General features: G+C 46.3%; 1 protein-coding gene across 1 annotated transcript; it reads left to right on the top strand.

Moving 5' to 3' along the window:
- The first annotated feature begins 240 nt into the window (after positions 1-240).
- On the top strand, positions 241-25,414 carry LOC101054223 (protein regulator of cytokinesis 1-like). The gene is given in 13 exon segments (XM_074399996.1): positions 241-561; positions 9,343-9,475; positions 10,291-10,410; positions 12,962-13,195; positions 13,274-13,444; positions 14,538-14,687; positions 15,175-15,322; positions 16,586-16,722; positions 17,465-17,560; positions 19,725-19,835; positions 21,499-21,675; positions 22,013-22,051; positions 23,896-25,414. Coding segments are annotated over 13 exon segments (1,737 nt in total). The 5' UTR covers positions 241-412; the 3' UTR covers positions 23,968-25,414.
- Positions 25,415-25,416: the final 2 nt, after the last annotated feature.

Below are 25,416 nucleotides of genomic sequence, written 5' to 3'. Positions count from 1 at the left end.
GCGCCCAACGAATCCAAACGGCGCGGGGCGGGGCGGCGCTCGGACAACGCAGCTGGCTCGGGAGGGGAGTCCCTTGAGGCTGCAGCTGCGGCCACGCCCCGCCACGCACAGACAGTGACGTCATCCCCCGCCGCCGCTCCAACGCTTTCCAGGCCGGACTCTCGAGGCCCCGCCCCGACTGCACCCTTGTGAACTGCAGCCCGAGGGGCGGGGCTTTTCGAGGAGCGACAGGATGCGAAACCAATCGCAGTGAGGCTTTGCGCCCGTGGCGCGACTTGAAATTTTGCGGGGCTCAGCGGCTCTCGAATCGCCTACCCGGAGTGAGATTGCCGGTGTTTGCAGGTGGTTATTGCGCCCGGGGCCGTGTCGAGTAGGTCTGGACCTGGACTCACTGCTGCTTGGAGCGTCCGCCATGTCGAGAAGGTGCAGGTTGCCGGAAAGTCGTGGAGACACGGGAGGGAGCGACGCTCGCCTCGGGTTCGGGGCCCGTGCAAGGGGTTCGGGGCCCGTGCGGGATCCCGGGCCTAGGGCATCACGGCCGCCGGCGCCGGCTGAGGCCAGGTGCGCAGAGGGGCTGGGTCCGGAGGCGGCGAGCCGGTGCCAGGGCCGCGGCGGAGGCGAGAGCTGATGCGCTGTGCCTCGGCGGCCGCGGGTACCTGCAGACTCGGACGCCTGGGTGGGAGCCGAGCGCCAGTGCCGGGACGCGGAGGGGCGGGCGAGGCCAGGGGCCTGGCGCGGCCTTCATCTGGGCGGTCAGCGCTGGCGCCCAGACCCCACCCTCCCCGCCCGCGGAGTCTCGGGTGCGGCTTCTTGGCGCAGGTGACTCGTTGTAAACCTGTGGTCGTGGCTTCTCTTTAAATCTGTAAAGTTTATTTATCGTTGTTTTTCTTTGTTTTGTTCTTTTATTTTTGTGGAAACGCGGTTTCCTCATGTTGGCCAGGCTAGTCTCGATCTCCAGGCTTTAAGCGATCCTCCCATTGGGATTGATTACAGGCGGGAGCCACGGCCCCCTGCCGGCTGTTTTTCTTTATATCTGCCTAGCGGGGACGTTTTGTTTGAATTGGAAAGACAGCTTTGTTTCCTTGGAAGTTAAGAAATTCGGATTATGGAATTGTTTTCCGGTTGTTTTAACAACGTTCTAGTCGGTGTTGGGGAGGGACTGTCCAACTTGATATCGGGACCAGTCGGTGACACCGCCACTTAACAGCCTTGTGACTTCCAAATGTTAACTTTATTTTCTGAAAGTTGTGGACGAAGTGTGGTGATAATACAGCGTCAACTAATTTGTAGTTTTTGGTCGAACCAATTGTGCTAAGGCTTTGCAAGGGTCTTCATTTCATGATCACTAATTCTGATCAGTTGTTTTCAAATGCTTGCCCACAAAGTGATGGGAGTTTAGTGCCAACATAGTGAAATCCGGTCTCAACTAAAAATACAAAACTCAGCTGGGCGTAATGGCACACACCTGTACTCCCAGCTTCTCAGGAGTCTGAAGCAGGTGAATCCCTTGAGCCTGGGGGGCAGAGGTTGCGGTGAGCTGAGATAGAGCCACTACACTACAGCCTAGCGCAGAGGGAGACTCCATCTCAAAACAAACAAAACAAAAGAAAACAAAACAAAAAAGTTTATTACAGTTAACCTTTAATGTTGGTTCCAGGCTAATGGATATAATTAGACTTTTTTTTTTTTTTTGAGACGGAGTTTTGCTCTTGTTACCCAGGCTGGAGTGCAATGGCGCGTTCTCGGCTCACCGCAACCTCCGCCTCCTGGGTTCAGGCAATTCTCCTGCCTCAGCCTCCTGAGTAGCTGGGATTACAGGCACGCACCACCATGCCCAGCTAATTTTTTGTATTTTTAGTAGAGACGGGGTTTCACCTTGTTGACCAGGATGGTCTCGATCTCTTGACCTCGTGATCCACCCGCCTCGGCCTCCCAAAGTGCTGGGATTACAGGCGTGAGCCACCGCGTCCGGCGCTGACCTTTATTTTTTTTTGAGACAGCCTCTCACTGTCACCCAGCCTGGAGTGCAGTGGTGAGATTGCTCACTGCAGCTTTGACCTCTGGGGCTCAAGCAAAACTCTGGCTTGAATTAACATTGTTATCGATGCCCAAAACAGGTTGCACAGGAGATCAACAAAGCTCCTTCTCTGGGGTGCTAAGAAAAAAACAGGGCAGTCGATCAGTGAAGGCTGCCTGAAGGTAGGACGTCATTTAGAGGAGGACCATTTTGAGATTTCTTCCAGTCCAGTAATTTATGTTCAAGGCTGGAAAAACTGCCTCATTTTACAACTTTTGTGTCCTTGAGTGGTAGTCTTTGTATGCACTCTGAGTTTTTCAGTGAGTCTAAAAAAAGTCTCAGACTGGCGCCTTTTAGGGAATTACCTGAAACCAGGCAGTATTTAAGTGTATCATAATTATTGTTCACAGTGATTACTCTGAAGCATCTTAAGATGATACAGCTTTGTTGAAATGTCACATTATTCATTCCAAAAGATTTCTGGGGCCTGGCACAGAGGCTCACGCTTGTAATCCCAGCACTTTGGGAGGCCAAGGTGGGAAGATGATTTGAGCCCAGGAGTTAAAACTTTATAATAAAAAAAGACTTCTTGAATGTTTGTTATATACAACTATTCTAAGTGGCAGGGAAACAGCAGTGAGCAAAAGTGACATCCTTGCCCTCACAAGAGTTTATAATAGCAAAATAGAAGTGTAATAAACAAATAAGTATATCTAGAAGTGTAATAAACAAATAAGTATATTGTTTCATGGTGATAAGTGCTATGTAGAGTAATCAAACAGAGAAAGGGGTAAGAAGTATTGAAGGTGTTGGAATGGGGGTTGTGGTTTTAAACAGATGGGTCAGGAATAGCCTCCCTGAGAAGGTGATCTCTGAGCAAAGACCTAAGGAGGAAAAGGGTGAAGCTGTGCAGCATCGGGGAAAAGAGATCCAGATGGAGGAGTCAGCAATTCCAAGTGCCCTAAGGGGGACAGTGCCTGGTATGTTCCAGGAACAGCAAAGAGGTCTCTGTCACAGGAGTAGAATGAGCACTGAGGTCAAAAGAAATGGCCTTCAGATGGAATGGGGCTCCATAGACCTCTGGAAAGGCAGAGGCTTTTCCTGAGTGAGATGACAAGTCATTGGAGGAGCCTGATTAGAAGATTAAAACTTGGGGCACCTGTGTTGACAGTAGACTTAAGGAGGCCAGCATCGAAGCAGGGAGACCGGTGAAGAGGCCATTGCCAGACAGCAAAATATTGGTGGTGGTGACCTGGACCAGGGTGGGGGTGGTAGTGGTAGCAGCAGAGGTCAGGAGGAGTGAGATTCTGCCTGTCTCATGTAGATAATGCTAATGGCGGGAATATAAGAAGTGTCAAGGATTATATAAAATTTAAGTTAAAAAAATGAGGTTCAGTATAATTTGAATATTAGGAAGAGTGAGAAATGTTTTTAATTCTTTGAAAATGATCCTCTTACAGGAACTGTCTCTAAATAGAATAACATAATGGGTGTTTGGAATTACTAAACATTTCCAAGAGACCAAATAAAAATCGTTATATATTAGTAAGAATTATTTTTTGGGGACGGGGGAATGGGTGGAGTCTTGCTCTGTCACCCAGGCTGGAGTGCAATAGTATGATCTCAGTTCACTGCAGCCTCTGCCTCCTGGGTTCACCAGGTTCAAGTACTTCTCCTCCTTTAGCCTCCTGAGTATCTGGGATTACAGGTACCTACCACCATGGCTGGCTAATTTTTGTATTTTTAGTAGAGATGGGGTTTCACCATGTTTTCCAGGCTGGTCTCGAGCTCCTGACCTCAGGTGATCCGCCCGCTTTGGCCTCCCAAAGTGCTGGGATTATACACGTGAGCCACCACACCCGGCCATAGTAAAAATTTATATTTTTCTTTTCTTTTCTTTTTTTTTTTTTTTTTTTTTTGAGACGGAGTTTCGCTCTTCTTACCCAGGCTGGAGTGCAACGGCACGATTTCAGCTCACCGCAACCTCCGCCTCCTGAGTTCAAGCAATTCTCCCACCTCAGCCTCCCAAGTAGCTAGGACTACAGGCGCGCACCACCATGCCCAGCTAATTTTTGTATTTTTAGTAGAGATGGGGTTTCACCTTGTTGACCAGGATGGTCTCGATCTCTTGACGTCGTGATCCACTCGCCTCGGCCTCCCAAAGTGCTGGGATTATAGGTGTGAGCCACCGTGCCCGGCTGTTTTTCAGTTAAGTTATAAGTCAAAGACAGTTCAGAATATGTGCCAAGATGTTTTTAATAGCAGCTTCGAGGTATAATCCACATACCATACAATGTACTTAAAGTGTATAATTCAGTGATTTTTCAGAATATTCAGAGCTGTGTATTCACTGCAATCAATTTAAGAACATTTTTATCACCCCTTCAAAATTTCATTAGCAGTCAATCTCCTTTCCACCTTATGGTCCAAATTGTCTCCACCCCCAAGTACAAATGTACTTTTTGGCTAGGCAAAGGTGGCTTACATCTATAATCCCAGCACTTCGGGAGGCCGAGTTGGGAGGACTGCTTGAATCCAGGAGTTCAAGAACAGCTTGGGCAACATAGGGAGACTCTGCTTCTACAAAAAAAAAATTTTTAAGTTAGCTGGGGGTGTGGTGGCTCAAACCTGTAGTCCCATCTACTCCGGAGGAGGCCGAGGTGGGAGGATCACCTGAGCCTAGGAGGTTGAGGCTGCAGTGAGCCATGATCACATTACTGCACTCCAACCTGGGTGAAAGAGGGAAACCCTGTCTCAAAAAAAAAAGAAAACCAAAACCAAAACAAACAAAAAACCCCAAATCTACTTTTTACTGATTCTGGATATTTCATATAAACAGAACCATCACTGTGGTCTTTTTTGACTTGCTTCTTTGACTTAGCATGTTTTCAAGGTTTATTGCCAAATAATATTCCATTGTATGGCTATACACTACATTTTATTTACCCATTCATAAGTTGATGGCCATTTGTGTTGTTTCTTCCCGCTTTTTGGCTATCATAAATAATGCTGCTATAAACATTTGTGTTGTTGTAATATAAATGTTTTCATTTCGTTTGGGTAAAAACCCAGTAATAAAATTGCTGGGTTGTATGAACTCTGTTAAACTGAGGGGCTGGGTGCAGTGGCTCATGTTTGTAATCCCAACACTTTGGGAGGCCAAGGTGGGAGGATCGCTTGGGCCCAGGAGTTCAAGACCAGCCTGAGTAACATGGCAAACCTTTAACAAAAAAACAAAAACTAGCCAAGTGTGATGGTACATGTCTGTAGTCACAGCTACTTGGGAGGCTAAGCAGGGAGAATTGCCTTGAGCCCGGGAGGTTGAGGCTGCAGGGAGCTCTGATCATACCACTGCACTCCAACCCAGGTGACAGTGAGGCCCTGTCTCAAAAAAAAAAAAAAAAAAAAAAAAAAAAGAAACAACTGAGTAGCAATCAGACTGTTTTCTATTTTTTTTTTTTTTTTTTTTTTTGAGACAGAGTCTTGCTCTGTCACCAGGCTGGAGTACAGTGGCACGATCTCTGCTCACTGCAACCTCCGCCTCCTGGGTTCAAGCAATTCTTCTGCCTCAGCCTCTTGAGTAGCTGGGATTATAGGTGCCTACCACTGCGCTCAGCTAATTTTTGTATTTTTAGTAGAGATGGGGTTTTGCCATTTTGGCCAAGGTGGTTTTGAACCCCTGACCTCAGGTGATGTGCCCTTCTTGGCCTCCCAAAGTGCTGGGATTACAGGTGTGAGCCACACCCTGCCTAGACTGTTTTTTCAAAGAGGCTGCACCATCTTGCATTCTCACAAGCAGTGTCTGAGGGTTCTAGATTTTCTAGATTCTCACCAATACTTGTTGCTGTATACATTTTTTTGTTATAATCGTCCTGTTGGCTGTGAAGTGGTTTTGATTTGCATTTCCCTAATGACTAATATTGAGCCTCTTTCTTGTGCTTATTGGCCATTTTTACATCTTCCTTGGAGAAATGCCTATTCAGATTCTTTGCCCATTGTGCTAGATTTTTTTATTCAGAAAAATGGTCACTTTGCCTTTTAGATGTGTTACAGAGAGATGCAGCGCTGCTTGTAAACCTTTGTCAGGATCTGAGAATGCATAATACCATTATTAGGTTATGTAGGTTAGGAGCACAGGACCCTTTGGGAGGAATTCAGGGCCATTCATTTTATATCTGTTGAACAACTACTATGCATTAGGGCAAACTTCCCCAAACTACAGCCTGCGGACTGCATGCGGCCCCCTGAGGCCATTTATCTGGCCCCCCGCCGCACTTCAGGAAGGGGCACCTCTTTCATTGGTGGTCTTGTTCATAGTTTTTTTTATAGTCCGGCCCTCCAACGGTCTGAGGGACAGTGAACTGGCCCCCTGTGTAAAAAGTTTGGGGACCCCTGCATTAGGGTGTGGTAAAATGAAGATGTGGAGGTCCTTGCCCTGGAATGTATGGTCTGCTGGGGGGCTGGGGGAAAATGGGAAGTGAGTGACAAGTCCACAGCTCTCCAGAGGAGGTAGTGGCAGATAGAAGGAACTGAAGGTACAAAGCACGGTGGCATGAAGAAATGAGGGCTGCATGAACCCCAAATGAGGGCTGCATGGTGGCATGAACCACATGAGGGCTGCATGTGGTTTATTGAGGGGAATTGTTCTGGGAATGGGTGAAGACTTGGGAGTGACAAGTGGGAAAGATAAGCAGACAGGTTTGGAGAGAGATTTTAGAAGGCCTTTCCGTGGAAGGTGGTTGAACTATTTCCTGAGGACAGTGGGGTCTTTGTAGGGGATCCCTTAGCCAGGGATCTGATGGGGTTTGTTGTCCTGACAAACTAGCCGTCATGTGGAGATGGGCTAGGCAGGGGCAGGTCTGTCAGACGGAGGAGACTCTGGGACATTTACTGAAGTAATGACCTCCAGAGCAGTGCTCCTAGCTGGCCTGTCTCAAAGCCAGGGCTTTGCATCCAGGTTGAATACTGGCCACAGATTAGATCTTAAGAGTTATTTTTAATAAAATATGAATATTAGAATTTTAACTTGTGCATTCTTTTGTCTTCAAAATGAAGTGCAAAAGGAGCGTTTGCCTGAGGAAGCTCTTTAGTTGGACTTTAGTTGAGATTGTATTAAATACATGGCTTACTTACTAACATTTCTTCTTTTCCTTCTGTTGGACTTGAACTGTCAACATTTTTAAAGTGAAGGGAGTAGAGTCAATTCTTTTAAACATTTGTCAATATTTGGGTATTGGTGATATGGCCATCTGGCATAGGCAACAGGTATTTGTGTAGAAACGTTTCTCAAGGACAGGCAACCTCTAAACTGGGATTTCATGGCTAGAGATATTTTGGATATGAATGTATTTGTCGTACTGGACTGAGCATAGAAAGTTAACACTAAGACAAAAGTATGCTAAATTACAGGGTTTATTATGCCGGCGACTACGGAGGACTTGCGTCTCTTTAACCCGTGGTGACGAAAGCAGGGTGACAAGACCTTTTTTATGCCCACCTTTGGGGGTGAGAGTGTGGGACGGGGGTGGAGGTGAAGGGATTTAGACATTCTGAGGGCCAGGGGATTCTGTAAATCACTTCCCCTGGCAGGGAGGAGGGTGCGGGTCTGCGGACATTCCGAGGGCTAGAGGACTTGTTGTCACTTTGATTGTTACCTAAGTGGCTTACAGAAGTCAAGATAAGCGTTAGTTTGCACATTGTCTGAGTTTAAGGTAGAAATAACAGATTTTAGTCACTTATTACAAGCTGCAGGAGCCAGGATGGAATTATTCCGGTTATTACCGGTAAGCAAAGACTAGCAACTCTGGCAGTTGCTGATAAGCGGCTTTACCTTTTTGCATTTTGCAAAGTAAACTAGCAGTTGTATTTACAGAGGCCAAGGCCCGCAGTTATTGTGAGGAGAATGGGGCAGCCTTTACAACTTAATTTTTGAAAATCAGCTTTTTCTTTTATACAATGGTGGTGTTTAGGCTCTAATTCTAGGCCACAACATATTAACAGCTTTGGAGAGATGCATTGTTAGAGATTTAGGCTGGTGACTTGTAGAACCACTGAACTCTCTGAGACAGAAAGGCCCTAATGAAAGTTTCTAGCTCCGAGGTGGCCTGCCCTCGGCCTCTCAAAGTGCTGAGATTACTGGCATGAACCACCACACCCGGTGGGTTTGTTCATTTTTATTGCTGTGTTACTGCATTGTGGGAATGTACTATTCATTCTGTTGATAGACATCTAGCTTGTTTCTGTTTCCATGCTTTATGAGTAACACGTCTCTGACCATTCTCATATGTGTCTTTGGTGAACGTATGTGTTCATTTCTGCTAGTTCTGTATGTAGAGGTAGAACTGCTGGGTTCAGCTTTAGGAGATAGACTGCCAACAGTTTTAAAAATAGTTGTACCAATTTACACCATGCCAGCAGTATATGAAAGTTCTCACTTTTCCCTATACTCAACCAACACTTAATGTTGTCTTTTTAACTTTAGCCATTCTTTGAGCTGCTAGTTGTATTTTAAGAATAATGGGCCAGGTATGGTGGTTCACACCTGTAATCCCAGCACTTTGGGAGGCCAAAACGGGTAGATCACTTGAGGACATGAGTCTGACCAATATGGCGAAACCTCATCTCTACTCCAAATACAAAAATTAGCTGGGCATGGTAGCACACGCCTTTAGTCTCAGGAGGCTGAGTCAGGAGAACCCAGGAGGCGGGATGAACCCAGGAGGCCGAGGCTGCAGTGAGCTCAGATTATGCCACTGCACACCAGCCTGGGTAATAGAGCAACACATTGTCTCAAAGAACAATCAAAAGCTAGTGATAAATTGCCAGATATTTTGTAGGAGCTTCTTACCGGCAGGCTCTTGTGTTAGTTTATTTTACCAACATTTTTGTCTGGTTTTCTTTAGTAAAAGTATTTATAATTCTGTTTTCTACTTCCATAGGTAGATGACTGATGAAAGTCCAGAAGGTTGAGTTTCCATGATGTAATATATGAAATCTTGCATTGCTGGTGACATCTGGCAGGAAAAGGGATGGGGAGTGGTTAAAGGTGAATTAAGCTGGATGCTTGTTTTCAGTGTGCTTTTGCTGAGGCCACTGAGAAGCTAGTCTTTTTAGTAGAGACGAGGTTTCACCATGTTGGCCAGGCTGGTCTCGAACTCCTGACCTTAGGTGATCTGGCCGACTCGGCTTCCAAAAGTGCTGGGATTACAGGCATGAGCCACCATGCCCGGCCATGAGAAGCTAGTCTTTTTAGTTCTTGAAAATAGTGCTTTTAGTCTAGAGGCTGTGACTGATGTAACTAACAGGCCTTGTTTTTTGGTGTTCAGTGAGGTGCTGGCGAAGGAGTCCATAGTATGTCTGCAGAAAGCCCTAAATCGCCTTCGGGAGATATGGGAGCTAATTGGAATTCCAGAGGGCCAGCGGTTACAAAGAACTGAGGTGGTGAAGAAGCATATCAAGGTAGGTTTAATAGTGCTGGGCTGTGCATTGGACCAGGGTCAGAATGTTGGTGTCTTACCTCAGATGGCATACAGAAGGGATATATGATCACAGCGTTAGGATAGCACAGGCTCTTCCTGTTTGGTTTTGAAGTCCCTTCTTGAAATTTGATGAGGCTGGGCGCAGTGGCTCATGCCTGTAATACTAGCACTTTGGGAGGCCAAGGTGTGTGGATTGCTTGAGGTCAGCCTGACCAACGTGGTAAAACCCCGTCTCTACTAAAAATACAAAAATTAGCCAGGTGCATTGGTGGGCATCTGTAATCCCAGCTACTCGGGAGGCTGAGGCAGGAGAATCACTTGAACTCGGGAGGTGGAGGTTGCAGTGAGCCGAGATCTCGTCATTGCACTCTGGCCTGGGTGACAGAGTGAGGCTCTGTCTCAAAAAAAAAAAGAAAAAAGAGGCCGGGCACGGTGGCTCAAGCTTGTAATCCCAGCACTTTGGGAGGCCGAGGCAGGTGGATCACGAGGTCAAGAGATCGAGACCATCCTGGTCAACATGGTGAAACCCCGTCTCTACTAAAAATACTAAAAATTAGCTGGGCATGGTGGCACGTGCCTGTAATCCCAGCTACTCAGGAGGCTGAGGCAGGAGAATTGCCTGAACCTAGGAGGCGGAGGTTGCGGTGAGCTGAGATCGTGCCATTGCACTCCAGCCTGGGTAACAAGAGTGAAACTCCGTCTAAAAGAAAAAAAAAAAAGGAAAAAAAAATTTGAGGAGTTTGGTGTTTTTTACCTCCATGGCCTCAGTATTATGGACTGTTTTCTCTCTTTTAGGAACTCCTGGATATGATTGCCGAAGAGGAAAGCCTGAAGGAAAGACTCATCAAAAGCATGTCTATCTGTCAAAAAGAGCTGAACACTCTGTACACTGAGTTACGCGACGAGCCATTTCAGGTCTGTGGCAGCCCACAGGGTCTCTAGGGAAACTGTGTAGGGCCTCAGATTTAGGAAGCAGCATTGACTTGGGCCTGCAGATGATGAGAGGCTTCCTGATAGGGGTGGAGCTAGACATGAGAAATGGGGAAACATGGTGCATCGTTAATTAGGCCCTGCAGAGGAATTCTTGCCTCTGGGGACAGCTGCCCTGGTGAGAGGTGAAGCAGCTAAGAGATGATCAGAAAGAAGCTGCCGCTTACCGTAGTTTTGCTTTGTAGGGAATATTAATTTTTTTTTAAATAAACTCTGAAAGAAAGGTAGGTATAGATAGTACTGCACTGTTTTTTCTCTGAAAGAAAATGAAAACAGCAAAAGTAACTAATGATAAGAAGGAATACCACCCAAAACAACAACCTTTGTGGGTTTTATCATACCCAGAAGCTGCATACACTGAACCAACCAAAATAGCTACTTTAGAAGAAATGTCTCAAAAGCTGGAATATCAGGAGTGCAAAGTCCAGTTCAGAGCATGCCCTGACATCTGTCGGTGGGTGGAGCTGAGAGGTGGCTATATTGTGGGTCACTGCAAGTCGGACTTCAGTGAAGACACCAGCAAGGATGAAATGAAACATGGGGTACTGAAACATCTCTGCTTAGAACCAGTGGCAGCAGTGCCAGGATCATAAAAATTAGGACAGATGTGGAGATTGGAAAGATAATGAGTGCAACCAGAAGGTTCTCGGGTCCCTCCTCCTGTTAGAGGAAGACCTGCCTAGGTATCTGTTTGGAGTTAGCCTAGGAGGGAGACCACCTTTAAAGAGCAAAGGATAATCCACACCTGGTAGTCAAGAATAATCAGGCAGAGGAGAACATGAAGTGGAGCTTCCTGGAGTCAACATAAATGTCTTAAATATAATAGATTAGTTCACAATCTTAAGTGAAATTGTGTAAATTTGTAGGACATACAAGAAAAATTTATATGTCCTATAAAAAAAAAATGCCATTTTTTTTTCCTGGTTACCAGTTAGGAGTATGGCAGGGACGACTAGACGGGTTTTTGTTGGTAAGGTGAGATGACGTCCATAGAAGGATGAGTATTTAGATATGAGCTAGTCATACCACCCTCAAGCTAACCCAAAGCAAGCTTTCCAGCCAATTTACACTTTTTATAAAAGTGCCCAGTGTCTGGAGAAGTCTAATGATAGAGACAAAAAGTAAAATGGTGGTTGCCAGGCTTGGGGCAGGGAAAAACTGGAGACTTACTGTTTGAGTTTGAAATTTCACTTTTGCAAGAGGAAATGCATTTGGAGATGATGGTCATGGTTGCATAACAATACAGCTGTACCTAATACCACTGAACAATACACTTAATACCACTGAACAATACACTTAATACCACTGAACAATACACTTAATACCACTGAACAATGCACTTAATACCACTGAACAATGCACTTAATACCACTGAACAATGCACTTAATACCACTGAACAATGCACTTAATACCACTGAACAATGCACTTAATGCCACTGAACTCTACACTTAATGCCACTGAACTCTACCCTTAATGCCACTGAACTCTACCCTTAATGCCACTGAACTCTACACTTAATGCCACTGAACTCTACCCTTAATGCCACTGAACTCTACCCTTAACAGCACCGAACGGTACACTTAACACCACCAAACTCTACGCTTAACACCACCAAACTCTACACTTAACACCACTGAACTCTATGCTTAATACCACCAAACGGTGTACTTAATACCACTGAACTCTACACTTAATACCACTGACTTAATACCACTGAACTCTACACTTAATACCACCAAATGGTACACTTAATACCACTGAATGGTATACTTAATACCACTGAACTCTACCCTTAATTCCACTGAACTCTGCACTTACTACCACTGAATGGTACACTTAATACCACTGAACAGTACACTTAATACCACTGAACAGTACACTTAATACCACTGAACTGCACACTTAATGGTTCAAGAAAGTAAATTGTATATGTATTCTACCACAATTTTTTTAACTGGGGGAAGAAAGTACCCTGGTACCTGTTCACTTTTCTTCACTGGGACCTTCCTTAGGAAAACCTTTGTGCCATTTTCTGTTGACCATGAGTTGACTGACTTGTAAGTTTAACTGAAAGTCTGTCATCCTAGCTTCCTTCTCTTGTCTTCTCTTCCGTTGAAGGAATTCACTTGGAATCTTTTTTTTTTTTTTTTTTTAAGACGGAGTTTCACTCTTGTTACCCAGGCTGGAGTGCAATGGCACGATCTTGGCTCACCGCAACCTCCGCCTCCTGGGTTCAGGCGATTCTCCTGCCTCAGCCTCCTGAGTAGCTGGGATTATAGGCACGTGCCACCATGCCCAGCTAATTTTTTGTCTTTTTAGTAGAGACGGGGTTTCGCCATGTTGACCGGGATGGTCTCGATATCTTGACCTTGTGATCCACCCGCCTCGGCCTCCCAAAGTGCTGGGATTACAGGCTTGAGCCACCGCGCCCGGCCACTTGGAATCTTATAACAGTGCTACATTGTCTTATTCAGGACGAAGGGGAGACTACCATCTTGCAACTAGAAAAATATTTGCGCACGCAGGTGGAATTGATGCGAAAACAGAAAAAGGAGAGAAAACAGGAACTGAAGCTACTTCAAGAGCAAGATCAAGAACTGTGTGAAATTCTTTGTATGCCCCGCTATAATACTGATAGTGCCTCAGTGCCCAGCTTAGAAGAGCTGAACCAGTTCAGGCAGCATGTGGCCACTTTGAGGGAAACAAAGGTACACTGCCTACATTCATACTTCCTAGAAGTCACTTTGGTTTTCCTCTAGGTACCTTGTAATTGCTTTGTTTTAAAGGCTTCTAGGCATGAGGAGTTTGTCAGTATAAAGAGACAGATCATACTGTGTATGGAGGAATTAGACCACACCCCAGACACAAGCTTTGAAAGAGATGTGGCGTGTGAAGATGAAGATGCCTTTTGCTTGTCTTTGGAGAATATTGCAACACTACAGAAGTTGCTGCGGCAGGTACTGTCTTCTCAAATTATCCCTGGGATCTCCCTGGTATAGAGCAGTTTGAAAAAACTGACAGTTGCTGGGTGTGGTGGCTCACGCCTGTAATCCCAGCACTTTGAGAGGACGAGGCGGGTGGATCACAAGGTCAGGAGTTCGAGACCAGCCTGGCCAATATGGTGAAACCCCCGTCTCTACTAAAAATATAAAATTAGCTGGGCGTGGTGGCACATGCCTGTAATCCCAGCTACTTGGGAGACTGAGGCAGGAGAATTGCTTGAACCTGGGAGGTGAAGGTTGCGGTAAGGCAAGATCGTGCCACCGCACTGCAGCCTGGGCAACAGAGCGAGACTGTCTCAAAGAGAAAACAACAACAACAACAAAAAACAGTTTTTCTTTAGTCTTTTTTTTTTTTTTTTTTTCTTGAGACGGAGTTTCACTCTTGTTACCCAGGCTGGAGTGCAATGACGCGATCTCGGCTCACCACAACCTCCGCCTCCTGGGTTCAGGCAATTCTCCTGCCTCAGCCTCCTGAGTAGCTGGGATTACAGGCACGTGCCACCACGCCCAGCTAATTTTTTGTATTTTTAGTAGAGATGGGGTTTCACCATGTTGACCAGGATGGTCTCGATCTCTCGACCTCGTGATCCACCCGCCTTGGCCTCCCAAAGTGCTGGGATTACAGGCTTGAGCCACCGCGCCCGGCCCTTCTTTAGTCTTAAATAAGGAGCCAAGGCAGGTAAGAGAATGAGAGACGATAATGATGGCAATATATACAATCTTGATTTTTGTTTTGTAACAGTTAAAAAAACTTTATATGTAACTCCAAGAAAATGAAGTTGAAATTATAGATGAAATAATATTAGTCATTTGAATTAGCCTAGTGTTTTAAACGTTCTTTTCAGTTCTAAATTTGAATGCTAATTCTTGGAGTCTGAGATCCTGACAGCCTTACAGCTTGTGTTTAGAAGGCATGAAAACGCTGCTTTGAACTCTCATGAAAGGGCCTCCTTTCCCTGTGCGTTCAGACATTTCTTTGTAGGAAGCCAGAGGGCTAGTCTCTGTGCTGCTGCTTTGCTGTGAATGACACTGGCTTTCTGTACTGTAGCTGGAAATGCAGAAATCACAAAAGGAAGCAGTGTGTGAGGGTCTGTGTGCTCAAATCTGAGAGCTCTGGGACAGCCTGCAAATACCTGAAGAAGAGAGAGAAGCTGTGCCCGCCATCACGTCTGGGTCAAAGGCCGAGGTTCGGAAAGCGGTAAGAAACCCAGTGGGTGCTGGGTCAGCAGTCTTCTCTCAGCACTTCTGTGTTATAAAGAGTGTTGATTTGGTTGGGCACAGTGGCTCACGCCTGTAAGCCCTGCACATTGGGATACTAAGGCGGGTGGATCATTTGGGGTCAGGAGTTCAAGACCAGCCTGGCCAACACAGTGAAACCCCATCTCTACTAAAAATAAAATGAGCCGGGTGGTAGTGGTGTGCGCCTGTAACCCCAGTTACTTGAGAGGCTGAGGCAGGAGAATCACTTGAAGCTGGGAGGCAGAGGTAACAGTGAGCCAAGATTATGCCACTGCACTCCAGTCTGGGTGAGAAAAAGAGACCCCGTCTCAAAAAAAAAAAAAGTGTTGATTTATAATACCTCTATGGCTTGGCATTATAATTTTACTTAAAAGGGGGGAAACTTTTGCAAACCTAAATGCATACAGAAGTATGGCAGCCACCTTTAGTAAGTCTCTTTCTTTCAGCTGCAATTAGAAGTGGATCGGTTGGATGTACTAAAAATGCAAAACCTGGAGAAAATGATCGAGGCAATTCGAGTGGAGCTGGCTCAATACTGGGACCAGTGCCATTATAGCCAGGAGCAGAGACAAGCCTTTGCCCCTTTCCATTCTGGTGAGTACAGGAGTGAGGTCTTTGGTTGGTTTGTGTGGAGGCAGATCTTACTCTGTTGTCTGGTCTCAAATTCCTAGGCTCAAACAGTACCCCCCTTACCTCCCAAAGTGTTGGGCCACCACACCGAGCCAGAAGTGGGGTATTCATGTGGCCTGCTCACTAGTTTTTAGCAAGTCCAGACATTCTCCAGAAGTGTTTCCTCTTCTGAACAGATAATGCCAGCTTTTCAAGACATTGAGTATAACTGCCATTCCTGTATGGAAAAGCATTTGCAACTATTACTGGGAAATATTGGCCTCTGGCTTTCTGAAGCAGTGTGTCACTGTAGCCTCTAGCTGTGAAGCTTCAGTTTCTGTCAGGTGCTTACCTTCTGCCAGGTGCAGTGTCAAACCCTTCATGATATTATTCCACTGACTCCTCGTGTCAAGAGGTAAGGACGCTAAAGCACACACATGCTGAGTAACTTAATCCAGAGACATACAGTGGGAAATGCCAGAGCCTCCGTGAGAGCCAAAAGGAGCTTGACTCCTGGAGCCCAGTGGAATTGTATCTGAGCTGAACTAAGTGTAAAGATGAAGCTTTCCAACTAAATTCAGGAGATGGTTTTGCACATTTTCTGTGATCCCCCATTTACTGGCTGGGCAGGACAGAAAGGAAGGATATAATCTACTGGCCACGGTGGTGTGTGCCTGTAGTCCCAGCTACTCGGGAGGCTGAGGCTGGAGGATCACTTGAGCCCAGGAGTTCGGGGCTGTAGAGTGCTATGCCGATCGGGTGTCTACACTAACTTCGGCATCAATCTGGTGACCTCCCGGGAATAGGGAACCACCGGGTTGTCTAAGGAGGGGTGAACCAGCCCAGGTCGGAAACAGAGCAGGTCAAAACTCCCATGGTAAGCAGTAGTGGGGTCGCACCTGTGAATAGCCACTGCACTCCAGCCTGGGCAACATAGCGAGACCCCGTCTCTTAACCAAAAAAAAAAAAGGAAGAATATGAAAAAAACCTGAGACAAGGCAAGAGATGATGTAGATTTTTGACATTATTTTCGTCTCTATCCTAGTCTCTTTAGGTTCCAGTCTCCCAGGCCAATTGTGACAAAGCTGGTTTTTATTAACCACTGTCATCTATTGTACACACACATGCCTGTTCGTGTGTCATTTTACTATAAGAAGAAAAAAATCTATTTCCATTTTAGGGAATGGGAAAAATTGGATACTAAACACTAGAGGAATTGTTTTAAAATATTGGGCCTATATTTTGCAGAGGACTACACAGAAAATCTGCTCCAGCTCCATGATGCTGAGATTGTGCAGTTAAGAAACTGCTATGAAGCTCACACGGCTCTCTTTGAAGGAGTCCGGAAGTGGGAAGAAAGCTGGAGGCTTTTCTTAGAGTTTGAGGTACTGCCCTAGTTGATGTGTTTTTGTTTCAGCTGTTTTTTTTTTGGAGACAGAATCTTACTCTGTCACTCAGGCTGGAGCGCAATGGCACGATCTCAGCTCACTGCAATCTCCACCTCCCGGGTTGAAGCGATTCTCTTGCCTCAGCCTCCCAAGTAGCTGGTCTTGAACTCCTAACCTCATGATCTGCCAGCTCAGACTCCCAAAGTGCTGGGATGATAAGTATGAGCCACTGCGCCTGGCAAACATTTTACATTTTTAACATCCATTTTAAGGGTAAATGTAGCAAAAACCAGATTATCAGTCTCCTCACTGTGCACATTTAAGCTGCATTGTTTCAGAATGCCGGCAGTGAGTGAGCAACTAAAGGTGCCACCGTCAGATTTCTGAGTGTAGACCCCTCCTCCTTGTCCCTTCACACACCTGTCTCCTGGAGAGACGCCATCATCTGACATCCAAACCAACGAAGGAAGCCAGTGATGTTAAACATAAGAGCCTGTCTTTTTAGATTAAAAAGAAACAGTAGTTTTCCTGCACCCCAGTGAATGATCTTGCCCATGTGTGGGAGTGTCCACAGCTCACTGGCTTTAGAACGTCACCGTCCTCACTGCCGAGAGCAGGCAGGAATGCAGACCTCTTTGAGTCGCTTTAATCATATATATCATTTTATGAGAACAAAGCGTCTTAGCAGAAGTTACTGGTCTTACGGTACCAGGTTTTCCACGAACTGTATTTTTCACAGAGAAAAGCTTCAGATCCGAATCGATTTATAAATTGGGGAGGAAGTCTTCTAAAAGAAGAAAAACAACGAGCCAGGCTCCAGAAAACGCTGCCTAAGGTAATAGTGTTGCTAAGGGTTTTTGGTGCTTGGCTACAAAGATACCTCACTATTTGTATGCCTTTTTCTTTCTTTCTTTTTTTTTTTGAGACGGAGTTTCACTCTTGTTACCCAGGCTGGAGTGCAATGGCACAATCTCAGCTCACCTCAACCTCCGCCTCCTGCGTTCAGGCAATTCTCCTGCCTCAGCCTCCTGAGTAGCTGGGACTACAGGCACGCGCCACCATGCCCAGCTGATTTTTTGTATTTTTAGTAGAGACAGGGTTTCACCATGTTGACCAGGATGGTCTCGATCTCTTGACCTCGTGATCCACCCGCCTCGGCCTCCCAAAGTGCTGGGATTACAGACTCGAGCCACCGCGCCCGGCCGTCTTTTTCTTTCTATTGTTTTGCCTCAAAAGTATTTTCTTCAAAGCTTCAGTAGATAATAAGTTATATATTCCGTACAAGCAACTGAGTATCAAGGCACACTCCTTTGCTAGGACTGCCATCATAAAGCACTACGGACTGGGCAGCTTTGACAACAGCAATTCATTCTCTCACGACTCTAGAAGCTGCAAATCTGAGATCCACATGCCATTGGCAGAGCTGGTTTCTTCTGAGCCTTCTCTCTGGCTTTTTAGACGGTCGTCTTCTCCCTGTGTCTGCACATGGTTTTCCTGTGATGTGTGTAGCCTAATCACTCCTGTTCATATGAGATTAGGGCCCACCTAATGACTTCATTTGAGCTTAATTCTCTTTTTTTTTCCCCAAGAGATGGGGGTCTCACTATGTTGACGAGGCTGGTCTTGGACTCCTGGCCTCAAGCAGTCCTCCCATCTGGGCTTCAGCAATGCTAGGATTACAGGAAATGAGCCACCACACCTGGCCTTAATTCTCTTTGTAAAGATGCTGTCTCCAAATACAGTCACATTCTGAGGTACTGGGGGTTAAGACTTCATTAGAATTTGGGGGAAACACTATTCAGCCAGTTACATAAGGAAAGCTTTTGAGAGCGAGTCCTGTTGGCTTCATTACCATTTTCCACTTTGATAATAATCCTTTTTTGAGTGTCAGGAATATCATTTCAAAACACTCTCATTTAGTAATTCATCTAATCCTTAACAACATCCCTGTGAGGTTGGTATTATTTCCATTTTTACAGACAAGGAAACTGAGGTACTAAGAAGTTAGGTAAATCTGGCCGGATATGGTGGCTCACTCCTGTAATCCCAGCCCTTTGGAAGCCGGGGCAGTTCAAGACCAGCCTGGCCAACATGATGTAACTCCGTGTCTACTAAAAATACAAAAACTAACCAGGTGTGATAGTACATGCCTGTAATCCCAGCTATTCGGGAGGCTGAGGCACAAGCCCGGGAGGTGGAGGTTGCAATGAGCCGAGATCGTGCCACTGCACTCTAGTCTGGGCGACAAAGTGAGACTCTATCAAAAAAACAGAAAAAAAGTGATGTAAATTTGCTGACTGCTTCACAGCCTGTAAGAGGGCGATTCCAGATTGAACCCCATTAAGTCTGATTCCAGAGTCCTGCTCTTCATGTTCACTGCCTGCCTCATAGTGCTGATCTTCCCTATGCTGCCTCCAGCTTCAGGCACCAAAACCTTAGCGGTCAAACTTTGGGTTCTTGCCATTTTCCACTCTGGTATGTCGTGTGAATGAAATGTCCCAGGCTTTGATTTCTGGTCACTCTGACCTGTAGCCTGTGTGCCCAGCTACCTGAAGCTAATGATGCTTTAGGGTGGAGGAGTCACTCTCTAGGGAAATCATTTCATTAGGGCTTTACAAAAAAGATTTGAAGTTATGAACATGTCCTTTTTGATCTCAGCTGGAAGAGGAGCTGAAGGCACACATTGAAGTATGGGAACAGGAACATTCAAAGGCATTTCTGGTAAATGGGCAGAAATTTATGGAGTATGTGGCAGAACAGTGGGAGATGCATCGACTGGAGAGAGAGAAAGAGCCAGACAGGAAAGAGTAAGAAAGATGGTCATCTGAGCAGCCAGAGTCTCTGCCAGGGACCAGGGTTTGTTGAATTGGAAGCCCATGGCAGCTCTTTTTAGCTCTGTCTGCAGAGACATGAGCCTAGATTCTGGGCCCTGCTTCTGTTCCCTCCCAGGCCTGCTCTCTTCCTAAGATTTATCACTGGTGTTTCTGACTTTAACACAGCGACTCAAGAACAAAAAGCAGACAGAGACAGAGATGCTGTATGGCAGTGCTCCCCGAACACCCAGCAAGCGGCGGGGACTGACTCCCAACACACCCGGCAAAGCACGTAAGGTAAACACAAGGCCTAGGGAAGCGCTGATTTCAAGGGAGTGGTGAGGGTAGTCCCAGCCACCGCCTGCACCCTGTCCTGCGGAGATGGGGAAAGGGTTTTTCTGTCCCTTCATGTTGAGTGCACTTGCGAGTGGATGGAAGGCTGAATAGTGGCCTCTAGTGCTAGTCACCAGTGGCCAGCTTTGGTGTGTGCACTTGAGTCCTTGCATTAAACTCAGAGGGGCAATGATGGCCAACATTCTGGTAATAAGAAAAAGAAAGCTTCAGCGGTTTTCCTGAAAACCTGTAATGTTATTTTCCCCCTGTAAGGCTAACAGGTGGCCATGTGGTAGCATGTGAAAACGTTCATGCTTATTCTGTGGAACATGTAATGCTTCTTCATCTCTAGAGCACAAATCAGACAGGACTTTATTATCTTTTTACTTTTTGCTTTGAAGACAGAGTTTTCACTCTTGTGGCCTAGGCTGTAGTGTAATGGTGCGATCTCAGCTCACTGCAACCTCCGCCACCCAGGTTTAAGCAATTCTCCTGCCTCAGCCTCCCAAGTAGGTGGGCCTACAGGCACCTGCCACCATGCCTGGCTGATTATTTTTTTTGTGTTATTAGTAGAGACGGGGTTTCACCATATTGGCCAGGCTGGTCTTCAATTCCTGACTTCAAGTGAGCCACTGCACCTGGCCAGGAATTCTTTATATGCTCTGGATGCAACTCCCTTGCATTACACTAACATTTCCCAGGAGCCAAGCACGGTGGCTCACACCTGTAATCCTAGCACTTTGGGAGGACAAAGTGGACGAATCACCTGAGGTCAGGAGTTCAAGACCAGCCTGGCCACATGGAGAAACTGATTTCTATTAAAAATACAGCAATAGGCTGGGCATGGTCACACACGCCTGTAATCCCAGCTACTCGGGAGGCTGAGGCACAAGAACCACTTGAAACCAGGAGGTAGAGGTTGCAGTGAGCCAAGATCACGCCACTGCAGTTCAGCCTGGGCGACACAGCAAGACTCTGTCTCAAAAAAACTGCCGGGCGTGGTGGCTCAAGCCTGTAATCCCAGCACTTTGGGAGGCCGAGGCGGGTCGAGAGATCGAGACCATCCTGGTCAACATGGTGAAACCCCGTCTCTACTAAAAATACAAAAAAGTAGCTGGGCATGGTGGCACATGCCTGTAATCCGAGCTACTCAGGAGGCTGAGGCAGGAGAATTGCCTGAACCCAGGAGGCGGAGGTTGCGGTGAGCCGAGATCATGCCATTGCACTCCAGCCTGGGTAACAAGAGCGAAACTCCGTCTCAAAAAAAAAAAACCAAAAAACACATCCAGTCTTTCAAATATTTTATCAGGCTATGCTCAAAGATAGGTGTCCTGTAAATCAAGAATTCATATTTTTAAAGAAATTTTTTCCTAGAGACAGGGTTTTGCCATGTCGCCTAGGCTGTTCTTGAACATGTGGCCTCAAGCAGTCCTCCTGCCTTGGCCTCCCAAAGTGTTGGGATTATAGGCATGAGCCACTCGCACCTGGCCCCATATTTTCAACTAAAAAGTATAGTATTACAGACATGAACATAAAGGTAGTCAGCCTTTAACCAGTGCAGGTATTTGTGTGTGTGTGCTCGCACGTTTGCTAGGATGATACATGGATCTCTTTCCTTTCACTGCAGCCAGTCGCTACTTCCACCTGTTCAGGGAAGAAAACGCCCCGTGCCGGCAGGCAGGGAGCCAACAAGGAGAACCTGGACCTCAACGGCAGCATCCTGAGTGGTGGGTACCCCAGCTCGGCCCCCGTCCAGCGCAACTTCAGCATTAACTCTGTTGCCAGCACCTATTCTGAGTTTGCGGTAATTCACCTTTTCTAATATCTACCAGTCTCTGGGGAGCACACAGTTGGGGCAGAGTGGGTATCTTCCCAGGGACACCCAGGCTGTTGGCTAGGGCAGCTACTTTGGAGGCTGAGAATCCCTTTCCTGATTTGACCATGGCAGGGTGGGTGTGATTTAAAGGGGGCGGTATATAGGAAGGAAGTTGGCAGCAGCAACTAGACATTTAACCTGGATCCTTCTGCTTTATATATATATATATACCGTTTCCTGGCTGCAGGAGGAGGTGACCCCTCTGTCACTGCCCTGGTGCTTTCTTGGTGGAGTTCTTGGTAACTGTCTTCTTTGTTCTTTGAAGGATCCGTCCCCCTCTGACAGTTCCACTGTTGGGCTTCAGGTCTGTATGGCAACCCCTGCATGTCCCATGTCCCTTTCCAAACTCATCTGTCATCTGCTGGCTTCATTCATCTGGGCATAGGGCTACACTAACCAGTCATCTCGGCTGGGTTTCAAAGGAAGCAGGAATTCCTCTCATGGACTCAAAAAACACATCCGACTTACATTCATTACAGATTAGCCTAATGATTAATAAGAAAACTTGTCAGACTTGAATTGGATTCTCAGCCTCTAAGGTCAGGCAGTTTTTAAAAATCATGTTTAACAGAAAGCCTTGACCCTCCCCAGTTGTGACCTCAAAGGTCTGCAATAGCTGGAAGGAATGGAGGCCCCATCACGCGGGGAGGGGAGCCCCAGCCGTGTGCTGCCGACAGTGAGGCTCGTGGCCCGTGTGCTGATTATTTCCTGGAGTATTTGTCTTCTTAACCCCTCAGGGCTCAATCGCCAGCTCTGTCTCCTCTCAGCTAGCTAATGCTGATTTCCTCACCTTTGCCTCTTTCCATACATTGAACTATTGACCCATAGATGAAGCACTGGAAAAAAGGCTTTCCAGAATGCTTTTCACTTTCTAGTATCCTACTCTACATTTGCTAACACCTAACAACAATGCCTTTTACTGAATCTGTGTTCTCTTCTCTCAGTACTTTACCAGGGAGTGGTGAGGCTGTCCCTTACCCTTGAGGGGATATTGAGTGAAACCCTAGCCTGCCTCCTCTCCTGATGGCCGCAGAGATGGAGAATGGAACCGGCGGGCCAAGGCTGTGGCTGGTTTTGATCACTGAAACTGGCTTCCTACTCTGGCATGTTTTCAAATTATGTGGCTGGTGGTGCTTCCACCTATAAAAGTGGGTGTGTGTCACTCTGGCCAACTGATTGCTGGACAGAGGTCCAGGTTTCTCTTTCTGCTTGTTCACCCAAGGCCCATTTGATCTATTTGAGGCTGAAATGTACCTGCCTATCTCTGTGGCTAGTCCTAGGCAGATTCATCTGGTTTAGTTGCTATAGCCGATAGACTCCACCAGGCAGCACCAAAGCCACTAAACTAACCTCCGTGCTAATGTCTTTCTCAATGGCCGTTCATGTCTTACCTTTTGCTGCTATACCATGTGCTCCAGCATGAGATCAAATCATCAGCAGGTTACAAGGTCCTCAGCCCCAGGGATTGGTAGATAAATGTTCTGGCCCATTGTTTTATAAAGGGCTCAAGAGATTAAAGCTTGTTGCCTACTTAGCTTGACAACCCTAATGTAGCTTTGTGAAGCACAGTCATGTGTCCATGTCAGGGATATATTCTGAGAATGAAATTGCCCCACCCATGGTACACATTTCATAGAGTGTACTTAACAGTCCTAGACAGTACAGCCTATACACCTAGACTATGTGGGATGGTGTTTTCTTCCCAGGCTACAAACCAGAATACTGTAGGCAATTGTGGGTTTTGATTCAGGCTATTCCTGGGATATTGTAGGCAGTTGTAACACAGTGGTAAGTATCTGTGTATCCAAACATAGAAAAGGTACAGTAAAAATATGGCATAATCTTAGGGGACTACCATGGTGTATGTGGCCAGTCATTAACTGTCATCATGCCGTGCATGACTGTATGAAGGATTTCTCTTCTGTGAGGTGTAACAGAATGGACTGGCTGAGGAAAGAGGTCACGGGCATGGGTGCACATGCGCTCTATGTCTAACAGAATGGTGCTCCTAATGCAACCCATGCCGCGCTAGGGATCTCAGAGAAACTGCTTTCAGGGGACCTTTTGCTGACACTTACCCATACTTAGAAGGGCGGGGCATGTGTGATAGAGGCAGTATTGCCACTGATGTTATTTATTTTTCAACAGCGAGAACTTTCAGAGGCTTCCAAATCTGATGCTACTCCTGGAATCCTCAGTTCAACCAACATCCAGTCCTGAGAAGCCCTGAGTAGTCAACCGGCTGTGGCTTCCTGTGTCTAGACTAGACCTCATTTTATCAGGGAGGCTTTAGTTTTTCTTGAGCTTAGGTGTGCTCAAAACCCTAGCCTTGGACAGGCTCCGTGACCATGAGAATGGCTGTGTGTGTCCCAAGTTGAGATGGCCTGCCCTACTACTGCCAAAGAGGTGACAGGAAGGTGGGAGCTGCTTTGTTAGATTGTGTTCAGTTCTGTTGCGGAGTGCAACGCCCTTTGTTGGCGGTATCTATATATGAACACATGTGCTAGTTGGAACTCTTTCCTTGGCATTTGTCCCTGGCTCCAGTCTCCCCGTTTCTGGGCCTGCTATGCCTGAGTTCTTCTACCCCTGCAGTTGCCAGCCACATCGGGAGGCTGTTTGTTCCAATTGGTTGGGTTATCTTTGTCATGGAGATCTGGAACTTTGCCCATGCCACTACGAGGGAGTTGTTTCTACTCTAGCATCTGCAGTGAGGTGCCGTCTTGACCAACCCTCTTGATCACTACTCTTCCTCAAGCACTATTATTTATTCTTCCTCTGTCTGCCTGAACCAGTACTACATAGTGTAAATGGTTCTCAAAAGCTTACTGGTATGGACTTGGTCTGTCACAGCCATGCTTTTTACTCATAACATGTATGTGTCCTGTTTTTAAAATATAAAACTATTATTAAAAATAAATTATAACTACAGAGATTTTAATTTCAGAAAGATACAGCGTGGTGGTTAATTTTTTTTTCCCCAGTCACTTTTTGGTTGGTCTGTGTGTGAAAACCAGAAACAGACTAAAAGGATCTCCTAGAAATTTTTAGTCATGAGTGTCAATTTTTTTGAATCTCACTGTCGCCCAGGCTGGAGGTGCAGTGACACTATCTCTCCATCTTGGCTCACTACAACCTCCGCTTCCCAGGTTCGTGATTCTCCTGCCTCAGCTTCTGGAGTTTCTGGGATTACAGGTGCCCACCACCATGACACCTGGCTAATTTTTGTGTTTTTAGTACAGATGGGGTTTCCCATGTTGGCCAGGCTGGTCTTCAATTTCTGACATCAGGTGATCTGCCCCACTTGGCCTCCCAAAGTGCTGGGATGACACAAGTAAGCCGCTGCACCCAGCCAAGTGTGACTTTTTAAAATCTTTTCTGGTACATTCCTAAGTTAAAAATACCTTATTCACAGAAGTTTCTGTGGGAAATAAAAAATCTAACCCCTAATGTGTAAAGAGCAGAGGGAGTCCTAGGAAGCTTCTGGCTTCAATGCCTGTTGTCTCAATGGGAGAGTCAACAGTGTTACTGAGGGAAGATGGACAAACTGTACGCCTGTGAAGGTTAAAACAGAAAAACCACCACCACCGTCAAGTCACCAAGCATCTCCATCCCAGAAGTTTCCTCCCGGTCCTTTCTTATTCCTCCTGGTTAATGCTGCTGTGAACATTT

This window comes from Saimiri boliviensis, chromosome 5 (assembly GCF_048565385.1).
Source record: "Saimiri boliviensis isolate mSaiBol1 chromosome 5, mSaiBol1.pri, whole genome shotgun sequence".
Taxonomy (NCBI): domain Eukaryota; kingdom Metazoa; phylum Chordata; class Mammalia; order Primates; family Cebidae; genus Saimiri; species Saimiri boliviensis.
Note: the sequence above shows the minus strand (reverse complement) of the source record. Positions and strands in the feature narration are given on the sequence as shown.